The sequence below is a fragment of the Uranotaenia lowii genome, chromosome 1, assembly GCF_029784155.1.
Source record: "Uranotaenia lowii strain MFRU-FL chromosome 1, ASM2978415v1, whole genome shotgun sequence".
Lineage (NCBI taxonomy): Eukaryota > Metazoa > Arthropoda > Insecta > Diptera > Culicidae > Uranotaenia > Uranotaenia lowii.
The window spans coordinates 61,944,872-61,967,628 of NC_073691.1; the positions used below are offsets into that span (position 1 = coordinate 61,944,872).

General features: G+C 39.4%; 2 protein-coding genes across 8 annotated transcripts in view; one reads left to right on the plus strand and one right to left on the minus strand.

Moving 5' to 3' along the window:
• Window positions 1–22,757, minus strand: part of LOC129739384 (protein retinal degeneration B) — a 134,698-nt gene that overhangs the window by 64,192 nt on the left and 47,749 nt on the right. The window lies entirely within an intron of this gene.
• Window positions 14,728–20,004, plus strand: LOC129760525 (uncharacterized). The gene has a single exon (XM_055758179.1). It carries the CDS (start codon window positions 14,728–14,730, stop codon window positions 20,002–20,004), a length of 5,277 nt encoding a protein of 1,758 aa, XP_055614154.1.

Consider the following 22,757-nt stretch of genomic DNA (forward strand, 5'->3'; position numbering starts at 1 on the left):
AGATGGTCGTGCCATCTACCAGAGCTGCGGCAACACACACGAGCTTGGAACAGCTTTTATAGTGATGGGAAAGATGCAAAAGCGCGTGATCGGGTGGTGGCCGATCAACTCACGAATGTGCCGGTTGAGAATCAAGGGCCGGTTCTTCAACATCAGCATCATCAACGTGCACAGCCCTCACCTCGGAAGTACCGGTGACGACAAAGACGAATTTTACGCGCAGCTGGAGCGTGAATACGACCGTTGCCCAAAACATGATATCAAGATCGTCATCGGGGATTTCAATGCTCAGGTCGGCCAGGAGGAGGAATTTAAACCGACAATTGGAAGGTTCAGCGCGCACCAGCTGACCAACGAAAACGGCCTCAGACTTATTGATTTCGCCGCCTCCAAACGAATGGCCGTACGTAGTACATTTTTTCAGCACCGCCTCCCACACAAGTACACCTGGAGATCACCGTACCAAACGCAATCACAGATCGACCACGTTTTGATCGACAGTCGGCACTTTTCGGACATCATCGACGTCAGATCATGTCGAGGCGCCAACATCGAGTCAGACCATTATCTGGTGATGGTGAAGATGCGCCCAAAACTCTCCGTAGTGAACAACAAGCGAAACCGGCGCCCGCCTCGGTTAAACATCGCGCGACTGAAGCAACCTGAGGTCGCGGCAGACTACGCGCAATCGGTCGAAGCAGCGCTGCCGGCAGAGGGCGAGCTTGACGAAGCCCCTCTCGAGGACTGTTGGGATACCATCAAAACAGCCATCAACAGTGCGGCGGAGAACGTCATCGGTTGGAGCGATCTCGACGGAACGACTGGTTCGACGAGGAGTGTAGGAGGGTGATGGACGAAGAAAATGCCGCGCGGGCGGCAGTAGTGCAAAGATGCACCCGTCGAAATGTGGAAAATCACCGACAGCGGAAGAGGCAGCGAGTCCGACTTTTCCAGGAGAAAAAGCGCCGCCTGGAGGAGGAGGAGCTCCAGGAGCTGGAGCAGCTGCATCGTTCCCAAGAAACACGAAAGTTCTATCAGAAACTCAACGCATCCCGCAAAGGCTTCGTGCCGCAAGCCGAAATGTGCCGGGATAAGGACGGGGGTATCCTGACGGACAATCGTGAGGTGATCAAAAGGTGGAAGCAGCACTTCGATGAACACCTGAACGGCGCACATGCAGGAGATCAAGACGGTGGGGGAAGGTACATCGCCGGCGTAGCCAACGACGAAGAGGAGCCACTCCCAACGATGAGTGAAGTTAAGGAAGCCATTCGCCAGCTGAATAGAAACAAGTCGGCTGGGAAGGATGGCATCGCAGCTGAACTCATCAAAATGGGCCCGGACAGGTTGGCCGATTGCCTACATCGGTTGATAATCCGGATTTGGGACATAGAACAGCTACCGGAGGAGTGGAAGGAGGGGGTAATATGCCCCATCTACAAGAAGGGCGACAAATTGGACTGTGAGAACTACCGAGCGATCACTGTACTCAATGCCGCCTACAAAGTGTTGTCCCGAATCCTACTCCGCCGCCTAACGCCACAAGCAAACAGATTCGTGGGAAGTCATCAGGCCGGCTTCATGGAGGGACGGTCTACGACGGACCAGATATTCACATTGCGGCAAATCCTTCAAAAATGCCGTGAACACCAAGTCCCTACGCATCATCTATTCATCGACTTCAAAGCCGCATACGACACGATCGACCGTAACGAGCTATGGAAAATCATGGACGAGAACGGCTTTTCCGGGAAGCTGATCAGACTGATCAAGGCGACGATGGATGGAACGCAGTGCTGTGTGCGGATTTCGGGTGAATTGTCGAGTTCATTCGAATCGCGCAGGAGGCTTCGACAAGGTGATGGTCTATCCTGCATGATGTTCAACGTGGCGCTAGAAGATGTTATTTGACGAGCGGTGGGCGAAATGCGGGGCACGATTTTCAACAGATCCAGTCAACTTATCTGCTTTGCCGATGACATTGATATAGTCGGCAGATCATCTGCGGCGGTGGAGGAGATCTACCGCAAACTGAAACGCGAAGCAGGAAGGATTGGGTTGATGATTAATACGTCCAAGACGAAGTACATGCTGGCCTGCGGATCCGAGACCGACCGAACCCGCTTGTCCAGTAATAACAAGGTCACGATCGACGGCGACGAGCTGGAGATAGTCGAAGACTTTGTCTATCTCGGCTCACTGGTGACCGCAGACAATGACACCAGCCGTGAGATCCGGAGGCGAATTATCAGCGGAAGTCGTACCTACTATGGACTCCACAAGCAACTGCGGTCGAGAAGACTTAGCCCTCGCACGAAGTGTAACCTGTATATGACGCTTATTAGACCGGTTGTTCTCTACGGGCACGAGACATGGATATTGCTCGAGGAGGACCTGCGTACACTCGGAGTATTCGAGCGACGAGTGTTAAGAACCATCTTTGGCGGCGTACAGGAGAACGGAGTGTGGAGGCGAAGGATGACGCGACTCTACGGCGAACCCAGTATCCAGAAGGTGGTGAAGGCTGGCCGGATACGCTGGGCGGGACATGTTGCGAGAATGCCGGACGACTGTCCTGCAAAACAGGTGTTCGCTACGAATCCGGTAGGAACAAGACGAGCGGGGGCGCAACGAGCGAGGTGGTTAGACCAAGTGGAGCGTGATCTGGCGAACGTGGGGTGCCCGAGAAATTGGAGAACGGTTGCTATGAACCGAGTGAATTTTAGGAGTTATGTTCGTCAAGTTATGTCGTGAGACGGAATACTATGTAAATAAAAAAATAAATAATAATAGATAGGTGCAGCAAAGTTGTACTACAGCAATAAACACTACTCTAAACCATTCGAGGAAAATCTTGTCCCGCTTTGACACTCCTGGAAGAAAATTGCATTTCTTCGCGCCAGCCAAGGGTACATCCAGTACAGAGGTTAGCACTAATTAAATTTGAATAATACATACATGGCAAAATGGCAATAAGTGCTCACCTCCGTTTTCCCATACCAATTAGGCTTTTTTTTTCTCTCTCTCTCTCTCTCTCTCTCTCTCTCTCAAGCCTCGTACTAGCTAGAAGGTTGTGTACATGCGTGTGCCTAAGTGTTTTTCACTCTCCGGAAAACGCTGATAGCAATCGAATGAGCTCTAACATATGTAACTGTAACACAAAGTCGAACAAATTAAACATTGCATGACCGGGGCCATTTTTCGATTCACTCCTGTCCTGCGGCTGGGCTGGAAAAGGTGTTAACTGTTCCACACTTTTCTAAGGACAAAAGCGAAAGTTCATGCAGCAATAACGTTGACCTTGAAGCTAAATTTTCTTTGCTCCCATCTGGCACGACATGTCGTTTCAAAAACGAATATACGAGTAACTATAGGGTAAGAATGTAGTCAAATCGCCATAAAACTGGCCGCCCAAGTAGCAATAACGACATCAACAACAACAGCAACAAGAATCCGTCTTTGGTTGGGAAATTGGCTTTATCCCTTTCGCTTTCCTTCCTATCGACCCAATGTCGATCCCAGCGGAGCGAAGAACCGAAAATATATACGCTAAAGCTAATAAATTTAAAATGAATGGCCTCGCTATCAGCCACGTACATCCATACGTGGCCAACATCGAAAGTTATGTTTGGAGGCAGTTTACATACGTCAATTTGCTGTTTTGGGGGGGGGGGGGGGGTTTCAATTTTTTGCTGCTATCAACAGCTGTGGGAAATCGCGAGATAATACGATTTTTGGGATTTTTTTTAAGGCAAAAACATATATTATTTATGAGCCTATGTCTTCCAAAATTCTTCTTCATTCAAACTTATTACCGTGTATACTGTTGTTCTGAGTGTTGTTAATTTTTTTTAAATGAATATAAGGAATTGACATATCAAGGTAAAGCTTAGCTTGGCTCTTTTAGAAATGGGACACTTTCTTTTGCTGATAGCTTATTAGTAATCGGACATTTAAAATATTGATAGCATTTAGCTGCCTGTGAAAGTACTATAAGTACCTATTTTTTCAAAATTTTAAATTTACGCGTTTCTGAGATATTTACGATGCAAGAGAAAAAGAGAAAATATTTTGCACAGTTTCCTCTAAATCCATCATCATTAAATTGATAGCTGACAATACAGTTGATTATTCAAAGAATTACTGTATATGAGTGGTGGAGAAGTATGCAAACACTGTTAAAAATTTCCGCAAAGTTCAAATCAACCCGAATCTGCTAACCCGAACGTGTTGCCTATTTATGAATCATTCGAACCTAATCTCAAACAGCAAGTTTTTTCTAGTTCCAGAGCTCGTAAGCTGTATAACCGGTGCCGAGGTATGAGACAGATGATTTTCGATGGACGACAAAATTTATGAAAACAAGTTCCAGCGTTTGAATCCTATAACATGTCTGCTCGTCAGGGCCGGGTTAAGCCATCGGGGGGCCCGGGGCAATTTTTCTCGGGGGGGGGGGGGGGGGGGTGGCTATGATTCGATTTTTTTTAATGCTATTCCAGAGAACACAAAACATTTTTAAAGTTTAAAAACTCTGGAGATGAGTTCAATATACTCTCTTCAAATAGCCATGTTGTCTGTGTTAAGGATGGTGTCTGGTATCTTCAAATAAAAATTGCTAAGCAATTACGTGCAAACATTGCCGAAGAGTTAAGAATTGCAAAGAACTATTAAATGTGAAATTTAATCCTCAATTTTAATACCCTTATCACCAACTAAAATTCTCTGATTTAGAATAATGATCAGATAGATATTAAAAATGTTTTTCATTTCATCTTTGGTCATCTGGTTTGTGCTTCATCGAGAAATTTTTACCTTATGGCAATTGGAAAGTGTCATGAAGATTTGAAACACAGACTACAAAATTCAAAAAAATAAACAAAATAATTAAATTCAAACTCCATTCATAGTGATCTAGATATAAGTGTCTAAGAATTCAAAACTTTGAAATATTTTATTTTCAGAACCACAATTCAGTGTCTCAAATCTAAATCATAATTTAAAATCAAGTTTTGAGAAACTAAATATGAAATAATAAAAAAAATATATATATTTAATTTTATATCTTTGAAACACACAAAAAAAACGTTTTCATGAGATGTTTATGAATATGATTCTCATGAGATAAAAAAATATGTTATCAAATTGTTATTCTAAATGTGACAAAAGTTTCATTCAATGCCCTCAAAGCCAAAGAGGTTTAAGTGAAAAAATGATCGTTTGAATAAAAAAATGAGAATAAAGATTAAATGTTTAAAATACAGAATCATTTATCGTTTAAAAAGCCAGATAAGGAATCCAAATGAGTTTAGAACCTTAAACAAAGATTCTTCTCAAAATTCAGAAAACTATTAAACTGAACTTCAGTAACTGAAGAAACAACACAGGACTTGAAAATCTCAATGAATTGAATCTGGGAAAATATAAGATGAAAAAAAATAGAAATGTTCATGTTAAGAGAATCACCCAATGATAATTTTCAATGAATAGTTAAATGATAATTTGAGAATGATCATTTGAAAAATGATATTCTGACTTCAGGAAATTTACTGTAGTAGATGTTAAAATTTTAGGAAAAATTTGGTGAAAATTTTCAAATACGAATTTTAAAACTAAGACAGACATTGGGATGGGAAATTCAATAGAGAAATTCTGTACTGTCGATTAATCCAATTTAAGCAACTAAAGTTTTTTTTTAATTTTATTTTCAAAAATAGGGAGGGAACAAGGTTTAGAATTTATCAATCAACGAATATTTCAATAACAATGATTGAAAAGTAAAAAGTTATAATAATACCCTGTATTAACCCGGATACTGCCCGAGTAAAATTCTGAAATGTTTTTCGTAAAGCTTTTCTGTTCTCTCTTAATACTGTGAGCCAGTTTGACGATATAAGCTGCTATTTCAGAGCAGTAACCATTCTATTCTATTCTATTTTGTTTATTTATAGAGGACTAGCAGACCCGGTAAACTTCGTCTTACCATGTTCAATTTGGCGTCCATTTTCTATTTTTCCTAGTTTTCTTTACATTTCCCTTCTTTCCCTTTACTCGAATCGTCCCGCTAAATTCTATCAAAATTAAACCAAAGAATTTAAACTCAACGGGTCTTTTAAAATCTGTATTCCATTCAGTAAATTTATTCCGTTTTGTTATATTGTTTTAATATCGGGACAATTTTTGGAGTATTTGCCGAATATTTTGCCTAACGCAGTGCTTTCAGCTCCCAATTAGCTTTTGATGGTGTATTTTTTAGAGCTGAAGAAATAAAAAAAAACATAAGAAAATAAATTTTACTAAACTTTTTCAAACAGCTTTTTATTCACCATCTTCATCCTTCGAAGCAGTTTGAATTAAAATCCATATTTTCACCAAAATCATTTCCAAAAAGATTCGCCTGATTCTTAAGTTATAGACTTAACACATTTCAACTTAAAGTGTTCCCAAACAGCACTTGTCATGGCATTAAATCTGGCGATTTTGCGTATTACAAATTCCTTTTTTTTTATTCAAGCAAAAAATGCTAATTAATTCCTTTTAATTCCTTTGAACTTTGAACAAAGAAAAGAATGGTTTTGAAAAGAGGAAAATATATTTTTAGATATATTCACCCATTATTTTAAAGATTTTAATTGAAGCAGTTCTGATTTCAAATTTTCGTGAACATTGTTGGTGGTGATCTGTGATTTCATTTAGGATTACGTTATATTTTTAAGACTTAATAACATTCAATTGAAAAGCAGATTTTTTTAAATTTATTAGATCGAAAAGAAATAATCTTTTCAGGCTTCGATGGTTTCATTTAATTCCTGGAAATTATCATATAAACAAAACCTTAATAAAAATTATGTGTCTATTTCACTGTAAATCTCAATTTTGAAAATTTAAACACCGGTTAAATCCTAAAGAATATCACCACAGTTCAACTTTCATATTCTCTGAAAAAAGGTATTTAAAAAAAAAAGTTATGTTGACAAAAAGAAATATCGAAGTATACATTTGTCCCATTTATTGGGGCAAGTGAAAACACATAGGTCTTTTTCAGATGCGTCAGTGAAAAGACTTTAAAATTAATTTAATACATGTTCTTGTTTGTCTGTTTTATCAACTTTCATTGCTATATCCTAAGTTTTTCTCCGGAATAAATTAATGCTTGGTACTTCAAATTCACTGAATGCTGTCTGCTGTTCAACCAAAAGACCTTGATTTACAAAGACCTTTATAATAATTTTGAATATCCGCTTCAGATTCAACACTCGGGATATCCTTTCTGGCCATTCTGGAGATAAAATTCTTAAATTGTAGATGTTTCATAGCTAAATGGCGCGTTTTCACTTATTCCCACAGATAAAAAAATGTAATCCTACTTGACAAGTGATTTTACATTTGTGCATCATCGCGCTGAAAAATTTGAAAAAGAGTATAGCATCTTCGCATTGGACGAAAAATTACATTAAAATGCATGTTAAAACGCAGTGTCGGCATGCGACGTCTGTTTTATTTTACATGGTCGTTGTTTTCTGCTGCTTTTCAGCTCCGTTTTGAGTTTAATTCCTGCGCTCAGAAGTCTTCATTAAGGTAAGTTAAATTTATTTGTTCAACTACTCTGGGGTTAACCAATAGTTTTGAATAACAGTGGTGATGATTGATTGAATGATTTGTTCATTTATATTTTACAGGAATTCAACAGCTGTGATTGGGTGTCATCCTGCAGTATCCTGAGGCTAATCAAACTTATTTCAAATCGGAAGCTGAAAATCCCTACTCACAAGCGACGAATATTGTTACTTCAATTGTGCGGCGGCAAATTCTCAGATAACAACAGACGATTCTACAGTCGGGATAATGTGATTGTGATTATGCGAATAGCGTGTCCTCGTGTCCTAGCAGGTCTTCAGATAAAATGTTGATTTTAATAAAAGATCTTTGTCCAAAAATATGTGTGTTTTATATTGATTTTTGAACGCTTCTTGCATGAGAGTATTATGAAACGAGACTGAAAATGTAAATCTACATTAAACAACCGACATGAATGGGGCCGGATATTTACATGCCAAGACCAGTATTCATACATGTAAATACCCGATTCCCTTCTACCCATGCTCTTGCATGTAAAATTCCATGAATATTTTTAAGTGTGGCATCTAAGAAATTACAGGAATTAATATTATTTTAAACACTTTCAGGTCATATTAAAAGTTCATCATAAAAATCTGCTGCCCCTGGAATATCAATCACGAAACAACTTTTCAACAAAACAGTGAATCAAAAGTCTCTTCTATATAGCCAAAATATGTAAAACAAAAACACGCTTTTCATATTAAGTTTGTACTTGAATTGTGTGTAAGCAAACAGTTAACGTGTAAACAGTTTTTTGGTGAATGATTTTAAAAAAAGAGTTAAGTATATTTAATTAAATTTTTTTTTGGCCCAACAATGATTTAGATGAAGAAATAATGTATATATTTTTTGTAAAAGTTGATAGCTTACACTTGCTCTAGTCTACTTTCTTATTTGAAAATTCTTCCAGAAAATGCATATCCTCACTTTTTGTCATTAAAAAGTAGATTATTTTATTGATAACTTCAATTTACGTTTGAAAAAAATCGAATTCGGTCTTTTAAAACTTCAATCCTATCTAATCCATTTCAAAGAACAGACTCTTGTTGAGAGGACGAATGACCAAGTTGGTTAAAATCCTCTATAAATAAACAAAATAGAATAGAATAGACTCTTGTTCAGTTAATGTGTCTAGCGTTCTAGGCGTATTGAATTATACGAAATTGAATGTAAAGCTTCCCAATTTCTTATTTTCAAACGTCCGCAAAGTGTCATAACATTATTTCATATTTATCTTTACCAAATTCATATTTTTTGGACAACAATTTACTACTTAAATTAACACGAATTTAAAAATGGTTTTAATATTTGAAATCGTTTATATGGTTTTGATTTTATCGATAAAATATCAATCCGTGTCACATCTAGGCGTTATATATTACCATGTGCTGTGTACAAATAAGCAAGAAAAAAAAACACATCTAGGTTGCATATCGCCCCCACGTGCTTAAGAAATATAGGTACTTGGTTGAGAAATAGGCGCCTAATTTTAAAATTTTTCCAGTGATCAATGAACAGTATGCTTTGGTTACTATTATCTTGCAACGACGTTTGCTAGCGACGCCTCGCCCATGGAGACGAAAAACAAACCCCTCGAAGAAAAGAACATATCTAAAAATGGATGCCTGACTTTTCAATTCAGATTTTGGCAAAACAAATATTATATGTTTTATTCGATCAGCAAAATTCCAACCTGAGTCACATCTAGGCGACATTCATAACCATGTGCTGTAGAAATGAGCTAGGAATCAAGGAAAAAAAAACACATCAAGGCATCATATCGCCACCACTTGCAATGAAAGTATGCTTGGTTGAGAAATACGCGCCAAAATATTCTCACTGATCAGTATGCTATGCTATGGTTACTATCTTCTAACGACGTCAGGTCGAGACGCCTCGACCTTGGAGACGAAAAACAAACCGCCCAAAGGAAAAAAAAAAATCTCGAAAAAATGGAAGCCATGACTTTCATTTCATTCAAAAAACTACAAATTTAATAATTACGGACAATTGATGCTACTTTGTGTTGTTTTTATTCGATATAAACCGATTCGCATGGCTACAGAATATTCTAAAAATAATTTCATTCGAATCGTTTGGGTCATTTCGGAGGAGTAGTACTACAAACACCGTTACAAGAGAATTTTATATAATAGATTTTAACCATCTTGGTCATTCTTCCTCTAAACAGTAACCATTAGTTGGAAAGTCAACGTAATAATAACCATTATAATTGTGCAAGACGTTTGTATGTTATGAAAATGAGGAGATCCTGACAGAATATTCTGACTGACATGTTTCGATAAAAAAAAAGAAAATTTGAGGTTGTTTTCCTCAGGACCTTTTAGATATGGAATGAAAACTTGTTTCTTATAGGACGTCCGAAACTAAAGAGAACATTTATTTCAATTTTATCCTTAATTACACTTTTTCGCGCGCAAATAGCTTAACTAAATGAACAATTAAACTATAAAGCTGGCAACACTTAACATCCTACGAACAACAAACGCTTCGCGCCTTGTTTAGAAAGTTACTGTGACGTTCGTTTCTAGAGCGACCAACCGTGTTGAGAATCAACAGAGGTGTTTTTCCTCATATTCTTTACATTATTTTTGTCCAAATTTTGAGTTGAAAATTTTAAAATTCAATACCAAGATTTTGATGTTCTCAGCCCGAAAAATGCGGGAGAACTTCTTCACTGCTTACTCTAGAGGGCCCCCTAAATTTATGTTAGAGAAAAACTATTCTAGATATTATTTCATGGGGCCCCTTTAGTTGTTATATTTAAATTTTTGATTCCGATTTCCTAGTTTAATTTTTTTGTTTTTGGAGATCTGTAGAAATTGAGGCAGTGTGATTAAAGTAATGTTAAAACCTTTCTTCCCTCGGGGGGCCCGGGGCAATTGCCCCCGGCCGAATATTCGGTCGAATATTCTATTGAGTTTTTAATAAAAATATTAATACCTCTCATGTTTTTAGTCGATTATCTTCAACCAGATGATATTATCGGTTGGTGTATTACAAGATATTTTTTTAAGTAGGGGTCTTTCAGATTTTTAATATGTCACCAATAACTTAAAAGACATCAGATGACGCTTGTCGAAACAGATGCCAAGCTATTTAAAAATGCTTCTCTGATATTGAATAAGATGAAGGTCGAATTTGAGCAAGATATCTTCAAAATAGTTGTTGAAAAGATAGGTGATCTTTAACCTTTAGTATACCATACTTTCAACCAAACGTATCCACAAGGTCAGACATTCAGGACGAATGTTGAAAAAAAATTGAAAACGGGCAAAATTTATGTATATTTTGAATTTTTTGAAACATCGTTATTGAACACAAAATCAATAAATTTTTTTTGAAGAATTTGAGTTTTTATTTGATTTAACAAATAACCTGGATAAACCCGAGCAAAACTCGGGAAGTTTTAAACAATATCTGAATATCTCTGCTAGATTTGACTTATCTGGATTCTTTACTTGATTTTTGGGCAAGCGGGAATATATCCAGAAAATCTGGAATAAACTATAATCACCGTTCAGTATGCAATGAAAGATACGCGGATACACCTTAGATGTTTTGCTGAAACCATTTTTTTTTTCTTTTTTATAGGAATTTAACCCATTAAGTTGATTCTTCTTCATAACTACTGAAACCATAAGATTTCAATGATTGTGTAGCTTTCGCAACAATGATTGTGTAGCTTTTGCAACATTACTTTTCAATATTTTATAAATTTTCCAAAATTGAAAAAAAAAATCAAGTCAGTAGTAGATATTCGGCCTATTCGGCCGAATACTTAGCTCAACTATTCGGTGAGCCGAATATTCGGCTTAACGGTTTTTTGGCGGTATTCGGCGCCGAATATTCGGCCGACCGAATATTCGGTACATCTCTACTCTATACATTCAAATTTTAACTTGAATCTTCGAAGTATCTACAATATAAATAATGTTAAACAACAAATCAATAAAATATATTTCCAACTGAATTTTTCTGAACCTGAAGATTAAGCGCAAGGTATGTTATCAACAATAAATTATCATTAATAGTTTATTTCATTATTAAAGCCCTGTGAAAAAAATCAAAGGAAACAATTTTAAAGGAAACAATTTTAAAAATGAGTTCAGATCATATTTTATAAAAAAAAGGTTTTCACCTGTTTTGTGTTTTGTTTTGGGCAATTTTTAATTAAAATTCCGAATCTGAGTTCTGCATTTTAAACCTGAATAAAAATTATGAATTCCTTATTTGAAATCGATTTCTGAATCCAAATCCGTAACAAAAATGCCACTAATTATGAACAGAACAGACAGAATCCTTAACCAGAAATCTCTTATTTGTATTTTGAATTTTTGATTTTCTAGATGATTTTTTTCTTCAATTTTTTATTCGAAATTCAACCAATGAATCTGAATGAAAATTCCGAATGATGAAACTCTGATATTTCAATTCTAGTTCACCATTATGGAACTTTTTTAAGTTTTCAAATACAAATCTTAATATTAGGTATTTTTGGTATTTTTAATTGCTTTTATTATTCCGGAATTTGGGAGTTTCGAACAAGGAAAATTATAAGAAGATATTTTTTCCGCAATTATCGGGGCAGGGCAAAACCAGGCTATTTTATCTAGATTCTACGGCAGAAAATGCTCATCGTGCCCCGATTAATGATGCTGATACTGCCCCAGTGGGGGTTCTCATTAAGCCCCTACAGTAACTGATTTTCAGCTTTTGGCAAAAAAATTTAAAAAGCATTTTTTAGTTTTTCTTATTATTTTTCCTAAAAGCTAAAGCGTGTAAAAAATCAATTTAAAAGTGTTTAACCCATTAAAGGGTATTATTGAGTAAGTTTTCTTCCTTTATTTATCGAAAACAATTGTTTTCTCTAATGCCGATTTCTCTTTTGCTGAGAAACACCGCAAACGGCATCGAAAAAAGTGCCATTTGATTCGTCGTCAATTTTCAACTGATGCCAATTTTATATTTTTAATTATTTATCTTTGTAGTTTATCTTTTTAAAAAATAGAGGAGATAAGAACATAACCGCCACCTTAAGAAGGACGCTAATTTAACCATAGAAAATAGCTATAAGGCCGGAACAAATCTCAAATTCTTCTTTTGTCACTCGGAGTTGGAACATCGCGCGAGGGGGGGGGGGGGGGGGGGCAATAAAAAATAATGCGGAAAACAAATACATTGGGGGAAATTGCACGAAAGATTGTATGCAACCAAATTGCATTCTATATCATTGCATAAAACCTATAAATCAAGTTTTTTTTTTATCAAAAAATTCAATAAAATCAAGAATACAAAATGTTAATTAACTTCCATCTTCCAAAATTTCGTTTTTGGTCTTGTAATCTTTCGAATAATTGAAATTTTGTTTGAAATTTACTTAAAATACTTCAAATTTTATTTATTCCCCCCTTCGGGATTTTGTAAATTTCGAAGGGGGGGGGGGGGGGTGACAAAAGAAGAAATTAATATTTGTTCCAGCCTAATTTGTGAGTTACTTCATTGTTTCGTGTTCAGACACTTAAAAAGACTATTTCCTAACGGGCTAAAACTTAAAAAGTAGATAAAAAAACTTCAAAAATGCATTTTAAAATTTTTTGCCAAAAGCTGAAAATCAGTCACTGTAGGCGCTTAAAAAAGACATACACCATCTTAGCCGATTTAGGCCTTACAGACTGAATAAATGAGAATGGCTTAATGAGAACCCCCACTGGGGCAGTATAAGCATCATTAATCGGGGCACGATGACCATTTTCTGCCGTAGAATCTAGAAGCGAATTCAACTCGATGATGTCAACTGATACATAGAGCTACAGCTTGACTGGTTTCATCTGACGATGTGGCCTATTGGTAAGCTGTTGGAGAGATAATAAATAGACTCGGGTTCGATTCCTGGTCGAGGTGTTTTTTTTTCATTTATCATTCATGATCGATGCATTTTGGACTAAACGGTGACTCGTAGATCCATCAAACAGAGCGAAAACAAAATAATGTAAGTGTGTTGGTAGAGCACAAAAAATCCACACACACTCATACATTATGTTTCTGGTGCTTTATCAATTTCTGATGCTGATCCCAAAGAAAAAAAAACCGCCACGACCAGGAATCGAAATCGAGTCTTCCAGTATGCTAAATCGCTAAATCAAGCTGTGGCTCTATAATTCAGTTGACTTCATCGAGTGGAATTCACTGCTAGATTCTACGGCAGAAAATGCTCATCGTGCCCCGATCAATGGCGCTCTTTACGCCCCGAGTTAACAAATTAAAGTAAAAACGCATTTTAAAATTGATTATAGTGAAAAATCAATACTTTAATGCTGGTGAAAATTGAGAAACAATGTGTATATCATGTGGCAGTGCGTACTTTATAGATCAAGATGATTTAACGATCATGAAAGCTTATTTTCCGGTGCTCAAAAATTCTAATATTTTCGTCACATGAGAACCACGTTGATTTTTTTTAAATATTTCTGTGAAGATGATAAGGAGATTTCCATTTTGCTTAAAAAAAATAATACTATAGGAACTACAAAACTGTTCCTCATGGAAAATTATATGAGAAAATTCGTACTTTCGTGGAAAAGAGGTGTTGGGGTGCGGTCCAAACCCTGCTTGGACCTTGCAGTGGACTGTATGGGGGATATTTCCTTGGGGCAAACCTTGGGCTCCTAGTTGGGTTGGGTATTCCGTGGGGGTGTTGGGTTGTCCCTTGTGATGATAGCAGTCTCTGCACCAGCGGCGGTAAGTAAAACTCCGATCGTTTATTAATAAGGCACACAATTTATTCACAAAAACTACACATTTATTTTGGCATAAAAAGCACTTGTCTGATCGATACCGAGATTAATCATCAATCATCACGCGTAAACGAGGGCCTTTTGGAAGCGTTACTCCAGGCGCTAAATTCACATCGCGCACTGCCATTCAAGTTTTGGATTGGGAGGAGCCTACCTGTAGAGGAGTGCAGTACTAAGTTTTTTAAAGTAAGTTAAGCTCTACAGTGTATGTTCCTTGCCGAAGCTAGAGTCAGAATTGAATCCTAACACCGTGCATTTTCTCCTGTGAATTTTGTGTGAGTGAACTACAACCATGGCTACGACTTCCGCGTCAAGTTTGTCATCGAAGATTCCACCGCTGCGCAATCTACAAATAAAGGTGAAGGCGTTGATGGAGATGTTTAAATCAATAACCACTTTCGCAAGCACTCTTGGGGAAGTTACTTCAGCTCAACAAATCCAGGTTAGGCTGGAGAAACTGGACGATTTATGGGATCGGATCAACGACGCGCTGATCGAGGTTGAGATGCACGAAGAGTACTCGTCGAAGGAAGCAACATGTTCCAATATACGGCAGGATTTCACCACGAAGTACTACAACGCCAAGGCATCTATGTTGGAACGCATCAAGGAACTGGAAGGAGGTGCCAGTGTTCTACATTCCACCCGTATGATGGACTCGTCAATTCAACCAACCATCGAGCATGTCAGGCTACCGCAAATTAAGTTGCAAACGTTCGACGGTGACATCGACCAGTGGCTCAGCTTCCGGGACCTGTACTTATCCCTGATCCATACCAAGACGGACTTACCGGAGGTTGAGAAGTTCCACTACCTGAAGGGCTGTCTCACCGGCGAGGCGCGGGCTCTCATCGATCCGTTGGCACTTACGAGGGCGAACTATCCAGTAGCTTGGGACATCCTAATGGCCAGGTACAACGACAGCAAGGTGTTGAAGCGTAGGCAGGTTGGAAACCTATTTAAACTTCCCAAGGTGGCTAAGGAGTCGGCCGTCGATATTCAGGCACTACTGGAAGGTTTCGAACGCGTCGTACAAACTCTGGACCAATTGGTGAAACCGGAAGAATATAAGGACCTGTTGTTGCTGGAAATGTTGTGCTCCAGACTGGATCCAATTACACGTCGTGCATGGGAAGAGCACAGTGCTCAGCAGGACCAGGACAAGGTGGTAGATTTAACCCAATTTCTCCAAACCCGCGTGAAAATATTGGCTTCGCTTCCACCTAAGGCTCACGATAACAAGCAGGAATGGCCGAAGAAACCCAACCTCGCCAGAACAAGTCACAGCGCAGCACAGATGATGGCCGGAAGTTGCACCGCTTGTCCGGAATCCCATTTGTTGTACACCTGCCCTACGTTCCTGAAGTTGAGTGCTTCCGCTCGAGACAAGCTGCTGCGACAAAATTCTCTCTGCAGAAACTGTTTTCGGCGTGGTCATCAAGCTTCGGACTGCAGATCGAACCAGGTTTGTCGCAAATGCAAAGGAAAACACCATACGCTAGTCTGCTTTCGCGGCGACAGTGCAGGAAACAACTATACTCGCCCATCACAACCTTTCGCATCTGCTGCCAACAGTAATCAATCCGCTTCAGCAACCACCTCAGCCGCCAACTCAGGATCCGTTTCATCGAACATGGCAAGGAATCATTCCTCAACCGTTCTGTTAGCTACAGCTGTCGTCTTAGTGGAAGACGATGCAGGCAAGGTGTTCCAGGCAAGGGCTTTATTGGACTCAGGCTCCGAATGCAACTTCATGACAGAAGGGCTCTGTCAACTTATGAAGGTGTCTCGAAAACGGTCGAACATTTCTGTTCTTGGAATCGGTCAATCAAATACCACGGTCAAGCATCAGGTGTCAGCGGTCATACGGTCAAGAACATCGGACTTTTCTCGGCCGATGGATTTCTTAATATTACCCAAGGTTACCGCGGATCTACCGACAACAAACGTGACGGTTTCTGCGTGGAAATTCCCGCAGGGCGTGGAACTAGCAGATCCAGCGTTTTTCAAATCAACATCATTGGATGTGGTGCTAGGAATACAGCACTTCTTTTCATTTTTCCCGAGTCAGACCAAGATTCCGTTGGGCGAAGGTTTACCCATGCTGATTGAGTCAGTGTTTGGCTGGTTGGTGACAGGTTCGGTAGAAAGTCAAGCTTCTTCGTCGCGCATCATCTGTAATACGGCCTCCAAGGTGGATCTGGATGAACTTCTTACTCGTTTTTGGTCTTGTGAGGAGATAGGGTCTCCGAACAATTATTCCCCGGAAGAGCAACGCTGCGAGGCGCAGTTTGCTCTAACCAAGTACAGAAGTTCTACTGGGCGATACACCGTTGCACTACCGAAGGACGAAAAGATATTGGCAACCATTGGCGAGTCGCGGGAGATGGCTTTCCGTCGACTTCAGTCCCTGGAACGTAGACTGGAAAAGGAACCAGAGCTACGTCAACACTACCACGGTTTTATGGCAGAATACCTGGAGCTCGGGCACATGCGTAGGGCGAATGTGGGTCCCGAGAAACGTGTTTATCTTCCTCATCACCCGGTCATAAAGCAGGCAAGCACAACAACCAAGGTGCGCGTTGTGTTTGATGCATCATCCAAAAGCAGTAGCGGTATATCCTTGAACGACGCCTTATTGGTTGGACCCGTAATCCAGGACGAGCTTCGAGCTCTCATCATGCGTTGTCGGATGAAACGAGTCATGATTATAGCGGACATAGAGAAGATGTTTCGACAGATTGGTATATGCGAAGCTGATATGCCCCTTCAAAGCATCCTTTGGAGAACGGATACGAAGAAGGAGGTTGAAACCTACGAGTTGGCAACCGTGACGTATGGCACGAAACCTGCGCCATTTCTAGCGACCAGAACGTTGAAACAGCTGGCGAGCGATGAGTACAATCGATTCCCAAGCGCATCTAAGGCATTGGTAGATGACGTCTACATGGACGATGTTATCACAGGCACCGATACCGAGAGTGATGCAATAAAATTGTGCGCAGATCTTATCAAATTGGCAGACAGTGGTGGTTTCCGTCTTAGGAAGTTCGCATCCAACTCAGCAGCAGCTTTAAGAGAGGTGAAAATCGAGGATCTTGCTCTCCCGCAAACCAATGAGATAAATTTGGATCCAGATCCATCGGTGAAAACATTAGGACTGGTATGGCAGCCACATAAGGACTATTTTCGCTTCAACTTCACCATTGAACAAATTGCGGCAAAGGAAAGGTTGTCTAAACGGAAAATCCTATCAGCTATCGCTATGCTATTCGACCCCCTCGGTCTCGTAGGAGCAGTTACAACGAGTGCAAAAATCTTCATGCAGCGTTTATGGCGGCTGCAGGAAGACGGGAAAACCCTCGGTTGGGATCATCCAGTTCCGATTGAAGTAGAGGAAGAATGGCGAAGTTTCCATGGACAGTTATCAATCCTGAATAACCTGAAAATCCAGCGATGTGCAGTTTTACCAGAGGCGGTCAATATGGAGCTGCATTTCTTCTCGGATGCGTCCGAGCGTGCGTATGGAGCGTGCGCTTACGTCAAGAGTATCGACAAACATGGAAGGTCTCTCGTATGTTTGCTAGCAGCAAAATCAAAGGTAGCACCGTTAAAATCTCAATCCATTCCGAGGCTAGAGCTGTGTGGAGCGCTTTTGTCGGCGGAATTATCTGTTAAGGTACGCGAAGCGTTGAAATTGGAGATCGACATGCATTTCTGGACAGATTCTACGTGTGTTCTTCAATGGTTGAAGGCAATTCCTGCGACGTGGTCCACTTTCGTAGCTAACCGTGTTGCGAAAATACAAACGATTACGGAAAACTGTACTTGGAGACATGTTCCTGGCTTGCAAAATCCAGCAGACCTTATCTCACGGGGTATGGACCCAAATCTGATAGAGGGATGCAGTCTTTGGTGGAAGGGCCCTGAATGGTTAGGGCAAAATCATTATCCGGAGCAGCCAGGCACCTTGGAGTCTCAAATAGCAGAAGAGGAAATTCGTCGTACCGCACATCCAACCACCAGTCGAGTATCAGACTTCAGTGAAGACTATGTTCGAAGGTTTTCGTCATATACCAAACTAATACGCAGTACCGCTTATTGGATGCGGCTCATGCGTATTCTCAAGAAATCTGAAAAGAACTGCAAAAATTTACTAACCGTCGAAGAATTGGATCTAGCAGAATTTTCTATCATCCGCTGCATCCAGCAAGAATCGTTTCCTGCTGAGTGGAAGGCGTTAATGAAAAACGAAAACGTACATCGAAGTTCACCACTTAGATGGTTTTCCCCACGAATATCATCAGAAGGACTAATTCGCGTGGGAGGCAGATTAGGAAGATCCATGGAATCGGAAAATACGAAGCACCCCATTGTGCTGCCAGCTAAACACCCGTTTACTAAGATGTTATTCGAGTACTATCACATCAAGCTACTTCATGCTGGTTCTCAACTACTGCTAAGCACAGTGAGACTAAAGTATTGGCCACTTGGTGGCAGAAATGTTCCACGACAGGTTGTGCATAATTGCATGAAATGCTTTCGAGCGAAACCCAGCCCTATTGAGCAGTTTATGGGAGAACTACCTCAAGCACGTGTCACCGTAGCTCGAGCATTTCTAAGGACAGGCGTCGACTATTTTGGCCCAGTATACATTCGGCCAGCTCCAAGAAAACCAGCGGTTAAGGCATACGTGTCAGTCTTCATTTGCCTGTGTACGAAGGCTGTACATCTAGAACTCGTGTCCGATTTATCCACAGAACGTTTTCTCCAAGCTTTACGACGATTCACCGGTAGAAGAGGATACTGTTCAGACATCTATTCAGACAATGGGACAAACTTTGTCGGAGCACGGAATTATCTGCGTGAGATTCTCAAATTGCTGCGCAACGATCACCACAAGGAAGCAGTTTCGAAGGAGTGTGCGAACAACAATATCCAATGGCACTTTATACCCCCAGGAGCACCTCACTTCGGAGGACTCTGGGAAGCAGCAGTCAGATCAGCCAAAAAACATCTTTTGAAGGTTCTAGGAGAGAACGCGGTTTCATTTGAGGACATGACTACGCTTCTGGTGCAAGTAGAAAACTGCCTCAACTCCAGACCAATTACAGCGTTAACGGATGATCCTGACAATCTTGAGCCTCTAACACCGGGACATTTTCTTATTGGGGAACCCCTACAACAAATACCGGAGAGAGATGTTCGCGATGTACCCTTGAACAGGTTGAACAACAATCAAACGTTGCAGAAAAGAATCCAGCACTTTTGGGATCGTTGGAGAGTTGAATACCTGACGCAACTTCAAGGGCGATTCAAAAGATGGAAGACACCAATTGAAATCAAGATCGGTCAGCTAGTTGTCATCAAGGATGATAACTTACCACCAAGTCGTTGGAAGATGGGACGAGTAGATCGAGTTTTTCCAGGACCTGATGGAGTCGTAAGGGTCGTTACTTTGAAGACTGCATCCGGACCGTCTACGCGCCCAGTCGAAAAGCTTTGTATTCTACCTGCGTCGTCTCAACCAGATTACAAGCAGCCTAGTTTCTCGGAGAAAGATCAGTAGCACCCACCCGTTGTGTTCGCGAGGTTCTTATTCTTTCTTTTCAGAAATACGAGCGATTTCAGGATGGGCCGGGATGTTGGTAAACTACCTATGGACCCTAAACACGATGCTGCGATGGTCGATGGTCGAAACCCCACGCAGCAGAAGGATTAGAGAAGACATTTGATGATGAGCGAAACAGCTGATCTTCACAGCTAAACTTTTTGAACAACATAACAACATAAATGAAGAAAAATCCCGAAGAAAGTTCACCATTTTCCTAGTATTATATCCAGTAGTCTTAAGAGCGATTTGGCACAGGTCATATGAGACCCCGATAAATTGAATAGTTTGCTTAAATATATGTTTAATGTAGTTTCGTAGTTAATAAAGTCGTTTGAAAGTAGTGTGCTTTTTATGCCAAAATAAATGTGTAGTTTTTGTGAATAAATTGTGTGCCTTATTAATAAACGATCGGAGTTTTACTTACCGCCGCTGGTGCAGAGACTGCTATCATCACAAGGGACAACCCAACACCCCCACGGAATACCCAACCCAACTAGGAGCCCAAGGTTTGCCCCAAGGAAATATCCCCCATACAGTCCACTGCAAGGTCCAAGCAGGGTTTGGACCGCACCCCAACAAGAGGAGTGCTTATTATGCCCCGGGTGCTAGTTATGCCCTTATCTCCCCTAATTACAAAGAAAACAAATATAAAATTCAATTGAGCATTTCTATATTCAATTTGGCTTATAATTTCTCCGCAAATACCTTCCTTTCAAGCTTAATAATTTTTTTTTCTGTAAGGTTGAATCCACTTATGGTTTCCAACAAACTTTTTGAGACGTGTTTTTCAGGAGCTCTGTGAAATTAAATTTTATCCCTCGAAAATTCTAACAAATTTTGAAATTGTTAAGTGTAATGTTGATAAATTGTGAAAATTATGAGATGAAATAGTGACGATACATGTGTGCTAATATTAACGTAGACAATCTCGTGAAGATAAATGCGAGAGGAGGCTGAGAACTCTGTTTCCAGGTGAACGCGTTTTTTGTCGAAAGTTTATCAAAATTCGATTTTGAGGTGTTAGAAATAGTTTTTTCAAGAAATAATTTTGTTGGGTTGTTAGTAAAGTGTATATGAATGTGAAAAGAATGGAGTCAAACATTGAGTCATCAACGCTTCAAGGTAAATGTATTTTTTCCTCGATGTTTTGCAATTGGTTTTATGACGACGCAACATTTTTTTTGCATATTGCAAAAACGTCCAATAAATTTAATGTAGATAGCGCTTCAAAAGCTTCATAAAAGCTCGAAACTCCAATCTTTAGCGTTACCATGTATTACATCTACCAACTAACCGTACTGACATCTGGTGAGTAAAAGTTCTAAGAAGTGTAAGTTTCATCTTGTTTGTCGTTTTCGAAAATCAGTGAAAAAATATAAATATTTGGAAATATTTTTCTCGAAATATCAATTTAGGCTTTGCAATATTTACTTCAATTTTTGTTTTTGCAATTATGGACTTGAGCTAATGTCATCAACCCATCATACTATCCACAGAGTAGACGGCAAGATACGAAGGCAAAATAGCTGATTTACAGAAACCCAAATGTAATATTCTTTATTCTAATTCTTATTGCGGTGAGTATAATGTTGGTAAGTTTCGTAATTTCCTAATTCCTTAACAGCATTTAATGTATCAATATTTCATATATACTTCCCAAATGACATAAATATTTAGGTCTTTCCATATTCAAAATATTATATGAAGCGTTTGGTAGGGATCTCCACGCTTCATTCCGCCCCTGTATCCTGTATCTTTCGCGGTTTTCATCACATGGTTGGCCTGGCCGTAGTAATATCTGCAATGCATAGCAATATGTAACAGGTAATACGCTGAAAAGAAAAATGAAAGACGCAAGTCTTCCATTTTCCAGGATGCCTACATGTTTTGGCCATGTTGATGTAAGAAGAAGAAGAAGAAGTAAGGTTGAATCCACTTATGGTTTCCAACAAACTATTTGAAAATTACGTCGACATTCGGTCAACCAAATTTGTAGAATTGTTTATTTCCTTGTGAAAACTAATGTTTTAATTTAAGATCGATAATTTTACGTTTTAAACGTCATTTTCTCAAAACATCAATAAAATCAATCAAAAGATTTTCATAAAATCAACGAGTATTTTATATGAGTTCTAAGTTTGGAGATATTTCATTTTGAAAATGATGATTTTTTGAAAATCGTGAAAAAAGCGTAGACCTGAGCAAATCTATCGGCCAAATTTAGCGAATTTCAGATAAGATTTTTTTTCTCATTAGCACACAGAATACTTAGCTTTGCATCCTCAAAATTTTGAACTTCAGATCTTCTTGGACTTGAATTTTCCAGACCACACAGCAATTCATTCATGAAGTTGCGAATGGCACACGTTATCATTCCTCTTGGTATCCTCAAATTATTCTGAGCAATCTTTCTTCAATGTGCTTCAATTTTTCCGTCTTTATTGTACTGTCATCTTGACTCGCCTAATCCAAAGCTCAGTCTTCATCTTCACAATTTTAAAATTGCTTAGGTCAAAAGTATTAAAAAACAATCCAAATTTTATTTCCCAGTTCCCAAAACCCACGTCGTATCTCATAAAACAGTGGGAAATTAAACAGTGAAAAAAGTACACATACAAACATGCAAAGTGAGTCTTCAACAAGGTTTGGAAGTCTTTTTAGAAATTTCTATGTAATTAAAACTTGAATATACCATTGTGAAATCATTA

Bases quoted from the DNA above. Each gene is read 5' to 3' on its own strand.
- LOC129760525 (XM_055758179.1), top strand. From the start codon at position 14,728: ATGGCTACGACTTCCGCGTCAAGTTTGTCATCGAAGATTCCACCGCTG.